Here is a 9,358-nt window from a genome sequence, read left to right on the forward strand (position 1 = left end):
TACTGTTTATACTGTTCACTTGTTTGATTGCCTTGCGGGGGGAATAACAACACTGTTTGTATTCGGCTATATTCCCAGTCATCTTTCCATGCATCTGAAACTTTACACAATGCTGCACAGGGTGGGAGTTACCATTTCTCTCACTCTATACAGGAGAAAGATCTAAATGTGACAACAAACTGACAATATCACCCTGCAAAAATTATTATTCGCTGTACTACTGCTGTAAAAGACATTACCAAACAAACTGAGGATACGATTCCATGTTTGCTGATTCTGTCCTGGGCCGCCCATCATGATTAACAAAGGGTTGAAACTAGAGACAGGAGTAGCAGTGGTCATGTCAGTCTCTTGAGATTAAATAAAGCATTACAGATCATGTCAAGAGCATTGTGATAAAGGATTGCCATAGGCTGAATTGAGAGACTGGGCTACATAGTTTAGTCCCAATGTAGAAGATTTATTTTCTTTCAAATTCTAACTTAACAAAAATAATTGAGTCCTTTTAGCTCCTTGTAGAGCAAAGACACAAAAATAAAAAAAGCAATATTTTCTCAATCCTGACAAACAATATAGTACTGCTGACTAACAAAAGCAATATTTTCTCAATCCTGACAAAGAATGTACTAATGCTGACTAACAAAAACACATGTAGCTTACTGGGTTTAAACCAGTGAAGCATGTTGAAAGAATAACAATTTTAACTTTACCTGACTTCAAAATCATCATCAAATCAAAGTTTATTGGTCACGTACACAGATTTGCAGGTGTTATGGCAGGTGCATGGAAAATATTTTGTTACTAGCTCCAACAGTGCAGTAGAACGTCTCGCAAATACAATCCAAATACACAATCATGAAAACAATCCAAACAACAAATCAAGAAATAGGAGAAATAAGAACAGGGGGTGTGGTAGTAAGTTTATCAGAACAGGGGGGTGTGGTAGTAAGTTTATCAGAACAGGGGGGTGTGATAGTAAGTTTATTAGAACAGAGGGGTGTGGTATTAAGTTTATCAGAACAGGGGGTGTAGTAGTAAGTTTATCAGAACAGGGGGGTGTAGTAGTAAGTATATCAGAACAGGGGGGTATGGTAGTAAGGCCAATAGCAGTCTACCCTGTCTTTGGCCTCCTCGTATGTGGTGAACTCACAGGTGGGGGAAATTGGTGGCGTTCCTGGCTCACAGAATCTCAGATGGCCTCTCAAATTGTACATATCGAAGTTCAACATCTGAGAGGAACAGAATTTTTCATCATCTTAATTGATAACTAGACTTTTGATTGCTGATTGTAAAGTCTTGCTGCTTTGGCAACATTGTTGTACCTTTAAAAGTTATACCAACAAAGCAGTTGTCTTAAAACCTATCCTGGAGAGATACAGGGTGTGCAGGGTTTTGTTCCAGGCTCCACTTACACACAGATTACACTTCTAAAGGTCTTGATAATTAGTTGCTTAATTGAATCAGGTGTGTTAGAGTTGGGCTAGAACTAAATCCTTTACACCCTGTTACTTTCCGGTACAAACATTGTTGATCCAATCAATAGAGTTGATGTGAAATCTAACCTGTGAATCGCCCATGTGGAACGCTACAGCAATGTTGTCCCAAATGTAGAACTGGTGTTTCTGTGGATCAGGGATCAGGTGGGCTACATTCTGGTTCTGGTAGGGCTTTGGCACCAGTTTGAAGCTGTGGAAAGGAAGTAAAAGTGTGAGTCAATTCAAATTGTAATTAAAGCATCCCATGCTATAATTGAGAGTGATTTTTGTACCTATTATTGCTACGTTACATCTAAAGTAACTGACATATTTAGCATTGCATGGAAATGTTTTGAGTCTGCACATTGTTTACATTGATCTGTGAATTATACCAGGGGCGCAATTTGGTTTTTGAAGTGGGGGGGGATAACCGCTCTAAGGCTTCCACATTGTCCTAAAGCCCACCGGTGCCACGTTTTGTATCACATTGCAATGATAAAACTGGGGAGAAAAAACATCCAATTTCAGAATGTGGAGGGGTCATGTCCCCCCCCGTCCCAAGTAAAAGTTGTGCCCACTCTAACCTGTGTGTCTCACACATGGCCTCGGGTCTCCAAATGATTTGTCCATCTCTGTAAGCGCAGACTCCATCGTCATTGTCCTGGAGGAGAGGGTACTTCTCAAAGAGGTCGTTGTTGAAGTGACTGTGGACTAGCACTGAGTACATCACCTCCTGTTTATACAGGACTGTCTCATACACACGCAGGATTGGCTCGTGTCCATCGCATAGCTAACAAAAAAGACAAACACCTTCAATATCATTAAATTACATGCTCTTGTTTCTTTAAATTATTTGACCACAAATTCTCACATGGTCTCGGTATGTACCCAGAAGTCCTGTATGTTTATTCTACAGATGTTTTAACAGTTCCATTAACAAGACTTCAGTACCTGTTCCCGGTATCTCTTAAGCAGCTCCTCCAGGGGGAAGGTGAAGCGGTAGGAGCCCAGCCGAGAGGTGTTCAGGAAGGCAGGTGAGGTGGCGAACCTCTGCAGGAAGGATTTCTGCTCCCTGGCCTGCTCCTCTGTCCTGTCAGGGTACCTGGTCTGGAGCAGACGTTGTTCAGCCGAGGCCATCTCCTCTGCTCCCAAAGACAAGCTCCACCACAGCAGGTCCAAACCCTCTGGCCCCTCTTCTGGGTCCTCTGGCCCCTCTTCTCGGTCCCTAGCACAGAACCCCCCTTCGCTTTCGACGGCTATGCCAAATAGCCCGCCTTCATCCGTGTCGTGTCTGAGATGGGAAACCCAGAACTCTGGCCTTGGGTATTCTGGGATGTTGTCTTTGAAGAGGTACTTGTTGTGAATGCCCTGAGCTTTCAGTCTCAGTCCTAGGTACGGCAGTTTCAAGTGCTCGGCCTGGACAGCAAACTCCTGGTGTCCTCTGTGGTTATGGCGCACAACCACGTCCATGTTCTGCTCTCACTTCAGCGTTGTCTGAGGAAAATTTGGAAGAAAAGTTTAAAATACCAGGCAAACATTAGTCTAACGAACGAGAACTAATGTGTCTTCTGAAACCACCAACATACAGTAACACAGAGTGATGTGGGATGTTTGGAAAGTATTGGAGAAAGAAGAAGTGTCAGTCTGCGTTTACTCAGTCAGCAATTTAATATGTAGGCTACCATAAAAATGTACTGTACAACCTAAAGGTTAAAGAGGTGAACCATTGCCCACAGGGTTGCTGGTTCAAATCCCATGCCTGTTGAGATTAGGAATGTGGGACAGCAAAAGCTCTGGACCAGAGCTAGTCTGTCAGTAAACTATGAGCTCAAAATACTTTGAGAATTTACAGCTTGAAAAGTTGGTCAGCACTCTAGCAACATCTTTACTTAGGTGACCAATGAAAGAATATTGAAGCCAGTCACGTGCTCCCAACCCTCCCATCGTAAAAAACACCAACATTATTCGACTTAAAGTAACTGTCCAGTGAAAATAGACAGTTATACCCAAATAATGTTGACTCATATATGGCCAAAGCATATATATATAAAAATTAAAAAATAACACCTTAAACTTGTATCTCAAACAGACATTTAAAAAAATGCTTGCTTTTTCCTCAGAGTATGATGCCATACTCCTGAGGAGGATAATCTGGTCAATCAGTGGTCTACTTGCATGAATATTTTAATTACTGGTGTAGAGGAGTGGCCTAACATTATGATAATGTCTATTTAATTGGGTAACAAATGGTGTAATTTAAAATATGTGTTTTCTATATTCCACCATAAACAGGGCACCATCTATCATTTCAATTGATAGGAAACGTTCTTAGTGAGTAGGGATAAAACATAGGCCTATGTGTCACAATTATAATCTGAAGGTAAACAAGGGTGCTTTCCAGTTACCAACTACGCTTATGTCTGAGCAGCAGAAGGATTTCGGTCGGCAGTGGCCATTATTCGAGCCACGCTTTTATAATTCAGTTCGAATGGAGAGTGAGGGCGGGGCTAGTTGCTGTGGCTCCTTGCCTGACTGGCTGAAACGTTCTGTGTTCTCGCTCAGCAGGGAAGGAAAAGTCTCGTTTACCCAGCCCTGGGAGGAGAGTCCCTTTCCTTAGGGCATGGTTCCCCAACTGGCGGCCCGCGGGCCAAATCTGGCATGCCAGCAAAATGATTTGGCCCCTACCTAAATAATGAAAAGGTTACATTTTAACTTCATTCATGTGGAGAGAGAATGCAGGATACAGTGAATTAATAAAAAAGTTGGCGGACCATTTTGTGGTGGTGAAACGTAAAGCTGCAACCGCGGCGCAATCAATAGGAGGTGAACAGCGCCTGGTACTGAAAATATAGCTAACTTGTGTGGGAGTTAATGCAATGTAACTAGGTGCAGTTGCTATGCTGAGAAAACAGGACAATAATCACATTAACAGGAAGTAGAAATGATATCATCTAGTGCATTTGTTGCTTCTGGGCAAAACAAACATGCCAATGATTACATTAAAACAATGTACATGAGTACATTAGCTAAGGCCATAATTACATTTGTTACATCTGGACATACTAATGACAGGAGAATGTGAAGGGAGGATGGTAGCAAAATGACCAACATGTGAAATGTATTATTTTTTGTATTACATAAGGGGTCCTGCCACCATTATAATCTAACCTGAAGCAGATGTGGGCGTTACTAGGCGTGAACAAGCAAGAATTCGGACTAAAAGATAATGGTGGTGGAAGGACAAGGGGAGTGATTTCATTTACATATGGGGTGTACCATATGCTGTGTGTGAGGCTGCAAAGCTATAAAGGCAGAGCTCTGTGCTCAGATAAGTTGGTTGTTCCATGGATCAGCACGGCTTTGCTACTCTGTATTAAAATCTATATTGAATTCACAAGTTCTAGTAAGAGTCTTGCTATGCAAGTGTAGCACAGCAACATATATAAAAAACCCACACCAGTTTAACACTAATCTTCATTTTAATTGGACTTTACAAACAACACCAGGGCTTAATTTAAGTATATTTCTTCAGAGTCTAGGCCTATATGAAATACTGGCTGAGGTGGGCTATGAGGCTTAACATCATCTTTCACAATGAAAAAATATTTGGCCTAATAGAAGTAGGATTTTTTTTACGAGGACTACTTACAATTGCAATTGGACAAAAATGGAGCATCCAACATAAAACCATAATTTAAAGAAAAAAGGCGATGTCTGTAGCTCAATGTCTGTATCTGAATGTCTGTATCCGGATAGACGTGTAATGACAGAACAGAAAATACTGTCAGCTTGAGACCTAAATATCCCTGGATAAGCACTCACAATAATGTTAGTATTTACTAAATACATTCATATAGGCCAATAAGTTACTTACTCAATGGGAGATGGATGTGATTTTGATGCGCAGGCAGTCCTCGATTGACTTATTTGAAATATTTTTCCTGTTGTGAATCTATATTGCGTTCATAGAGGAAAATGAGGACTCGCAGGTGTAAATCGATCCAAACATTGTTAGCAAATAAAATGCAAGTTTCTTTATTGTGCTTGTATTCCTCTGAGCATGCCACCCAAAACGCTAGGCCTCCGCACTCCTGAGCACATCCCTGCGAGGGTATCGTTTTCTTAACAAGGGAGGAGAATTCTCCACCTGTGCGGACTGTGAGAGGATCACGTAAAAACGCAATGATATCCGTGGGCATGGTGCAGTCTTCAAATCCCAGCCATATCTGGTGGAGAAGTTGTCCCTCAGCTGGTTGATGAAATCTTGAAATCACATCTGTAACAATGCTGGGCATGGTCACTCTCCCTGTCGTTTATTCACTGTGCTGAAGTGCAGTAGCCTTCCAGATTATTAATCCAAATCGAACAACTCAATCTTCCTAGTAGGCCTCAAGTTTTTCCACCATGTCTACGACTGTTTTCTCTCTTACTTATAACTGCACTTTTAACCTGTTTAAGTGACAGAGTATATCAGCTTGCCGTTAATGCTTCAGTGTTTCTACCTGGGCCTCTGTCTCGGGCGGGAAGGCCACTTTGACAGTTACATGCTTAGATTCATAATGATCTCTGAGATTTTATTATTTCCAAACAGGGACATTTTCATCTCTCTGTACATTCTTCCTTGAAGTTTCGATTTTCATTATCCAACTTTCTTTTGATACTTTTTAAGAGCAACATTTTGTCTTGATTTAAAGCTAATCGTTCTGAACGAATGTTGACTTAAAAGATTAGGGTAGCCTACAGTAGAGAGACAAAAATAACATGGTGATTTTTTAATTTTTATGTTATTTGTTGTTGTTTGGTTTGCAGAATACCCCTTTAAGAAACACCACCAATCTGAAAAGACACGTTTCTTATATGTGGGGGAAAAGGGCACCCATAGACCCCTATCTGTGTGTGCCTGAATAGGGGCCCTTATCCTTCCACAGTGTTACATTGAGCCTGATTAAAAGTGTTTTCCACGCCATCTTGAGCTGTTGTCATCTGATCATAAGTATAAGTAAACACAAAACATTGTGTGGGACCAAACACTTTACTTGCAGGTCAACAGGAATTTATGGAAGTGTTGAAGTCAGTTGCAGGTCAAGTGGTTCTCTCTCGGGCCATGCATAGCTGACCTGGCTAGCATAGATAACGGTCCTCTTAATAATATAGCACCATCTGCTCTGGTAGTTTTCCATCGTGAAATGTTGGTTCTGAGTTCTGTTCTCAGTAAAAACCAGCACAAATCCTCTGTAGGTCAAATATTCCTAATCTCTGAATGGAGGGTGTCCTCTGATCACTTTTAAAAAATCTACAAAAAACTATTGTTGTAAATATCATTTTTGAATGAACACTGCACTATATTTCCTTGGTTTGATCATTTCCAACAGACCCTAACACTCTGCTGCGTTAAGCCATTGGTTCATTATCCTTTGAGTAGGAGTCACCATATATATGGCTCTATATTGCAGAAAAGACAATGTGTCTAAATATGACAACAAACTAACAGTATCACCCTGAATTAATTATGACCTACTGCACTACTTACTGTAAGATACACATCACCCTGCCAAACAAACTGACTTCCTACATTTACATTTTGAGGATAACATTCCTTGTTTGCCCATCCCACCGTGGGTATCACTTAAAACGGTCTGAAACTAGAGAGGATTAGCCGAGGTCATGTCAGTCTGTTGATATTAAATACAACATTAAAGATAATGCAAAGAGCATTGTGATGAAGGATTGCCATAAGCTGAATTGAGAGACTGGGCTGTGTAGTTTAGTTATTATCTAGAAGATGGATTTTCTCCTACATTTTCAAAAGTAAGTACAGTGCACTGGTCGACAATGCGCATTTGACTCAATCCCGGCTGTTGTACTGTCTGGCTTTGACATCAGAGGAGGTATTTTATTCAAATGGCCACTGGTTGATTATCAAGGGGCCCAAGTAGGCTAGGGGTGTTATAAGGATTTCCAGGTGAACAAAAGGGAGAGCAGTGGAAGGTAAAGTAAATCAACAATCAATCCGGTTTATTTCAAGTTGCAACAGGGAAACACCACCCAGCACAGAAACTTTCTCTGATTGCAGTGGTAGATGGTAGAAAATGACTCGAGTAAAGCTCCCTAGAAAATGACTCAAGTAAAAGTGAAAGTCACCCAGTAAAATACTACTTGAGTAAAAGTATTTGGTTGTAAATATACTTAAGTTTAAAAAAATAATGTAGTTGCTAAAATATAATTAAGTATCAAAAGTTAAAGTTATATTATGAATAATTAAAAATTCTATATTAAGCAAACCAGATATCACAATTTTCTTGTTTTTTTTTAATTTACGGATAGCCAGGGTCACACTCCAACACTCAGACATCATTTACAAACAAAGCATTTGTGTTTAGTGAGACTGCCAGATCAGAGGCAGTTGGGATGGCGAGTGATGTTCTCTTGATAAGTGTACGAATTACCATTTTATGTCATGATACGCATTCAAAATGTAACGGGTACATTTGGGTTTCAGGGAAAATGTATGGAGTCAAATGTACATCATTTTCTTTAGGAATGTAGTGAAGTAAAAGTGGTCAAAAATATAAATAGTAAAGTAAAGTACAGATACCCCCAAAAAACGACATTTGTATTACTTTAAAGTATTTTTACTTAAGTACTTTACACCATTGCTTGATTGATGGCGCTGCTGTCTGCATTAGGGCAAATAAGTCAGGCTGAGTTTCACCAGCCTGTGCGACAGGGTCTAGGGGTGTTTTATACATGGAACATTATAATAAAGTACTTACGGTCAAGTTGAAGACTGCTAAACACTGCTAAGCTTCCCAGACGCAGGATCACTGTTGAAGACTGCTAAACACTGCTAAGCTTCCCAGACGCAGGATCACTGTTGAAGACTGCTAAACACTGCTAAGCTTCCCAGACGCAGGATCACTGTTGAAGACTGCTAAACACTGCTAAGCTTCCCAGACGCAGGATCACTGTTGAAGACTGCTAAACACTGCTAAGCTTCCCAGACGCAGGATCACTGTTGAAGACTGCTAAACACTGCTAAGCTTCCCAGACGCAGGATCAAGTTGAAGACTGCTAAACACTGCTAAGCTTCCCAGACGCAGGATCACTGTTGAAGACTGCTAAACACTGCTAAGCTTCCCAGACGCAGGATCAAGTTGAAGACTGCTAAACACTGCTAAGCTTCCCAGACGCAGGATCACTGTTGAAGACTGCTAAACACTGCTAAGCTTCCCAGACGCAGGATCAAGTTGAAGACTGCTAAACACTGCTAAGCTTCCCAGACGCAGGATCACTGTTGAAGACTGCTAAACACTGCTAAGCTTCCCAGACGCAGGATCAAGTTGAAGACTGCTAAACACTGCTAAGCTTTACTTGACGCAGGATCACTGTTGAAGCAGGACCAGTGTCTTGAAAAGCAGGCTCACTTTGTCTTATTCTTTTCCTGTTCTTTTGTGTTTATTTTTTCCTCAGCACCACGCTGAACAGCATCAATAGTTAGGCTCAACTTTCGTTTCTTTCAAAGCTGATCTTTCAGGGGGTTTCCAGTCCGCAAGCTGCAGTAGCCAATCACGTCCAGTATCTACATACCGTTACCGTATTACTCTCACTGGCCAATGACAAGCTCATTGGCATTTCCTTTTGTCTACTTCAAACTTGCAGACGCTTTAACCGACTCCAAAACTATTTATACACCATGTTTTCAGTATACAAGGCCTGATGAAGACAATGCACAGTTGTGAATGCTACAGTCATTTTGTGAAAATGTATTATTTGTCTAAAAACATTTTTTCTCGATGGGTACTCAGACTACTATAGGCTGTAGATATGCCATACCAGATCCCACATATGCTATACCAGCTCACACTGAGGTAATACCAAGACAG

At 40.9% G+C, this 9,358-nt stretch overlaps 1 protein-coding gene across 1 annotated transcript; it reads right to left on the bottom strand.

The window, feature by feature from the left end:
* Window positions 1-436: 436 nt before the first annotated feature.
* On the bottom strand, window positions 437-9,081 carry LOC109905700 (uncharacterized). The gene is made up of 5 exons (XM_020503231.2): window positions 8,249-9,081; window positions 2,427-2,969; window positions 2,060-2,265; window positions 1,563-1,686; window positions 437-1,229 (listed from the first exon to the last, which is right to left on the bottom strand). Exons 2-5 carry the CDS (start codon window positions 2,943-2,945, stop codon window positions 1,074-1,076), a joined length of 1,005 nt encoding a protein of 334 aa, XP_020358820.1. The 5' UTR covers window positions 2,946-2,969; window positions 8,249-9,081; the 3' UTR covers window positions 437-1,073.
* Between the last annotated feature and the right edge of the window lie 277 nt (window positions 9,082-9,358).

This window comes from Oncorhynchus kisutch, linkage group LG13, assembly GCF_002021735.2.
Source record: "Oncorhynchus kisutch isolate 150728-3 linkage group LG13, Okis_V2, whole genome shotgun sequence".
NCBI classification, from domain to species: Eukaryota; Metazoa; Chordata; class Actinopteri; order Salmoniformes; family Salmonidae; genus Oncorhynchus; species Oncorhynchus kisutch.

Coding starts and splice junctions, on each gene's coding strand:
- LOC109905700 (XM_020503231.2), bottom strand. CDS start 2,945: ATGGACGTGGTTGTGCGCCATAACCACAGAGGACACCAGGAGTTTGCT. Junction 2,266..2,426: donor TTAAGAGATACCGGGAACAG/GTACTGAAGTCT, acceptor CTTTTTTGTTAG/CTATGCGATGGACACGAGCC. Junction 1,230..1,562: donor TCCACATGGGCGATTCACAG/GTTAGATTTCAC, acceptor TGTTCCTCTCAG/ATGTTGAACTTCGATATGTA.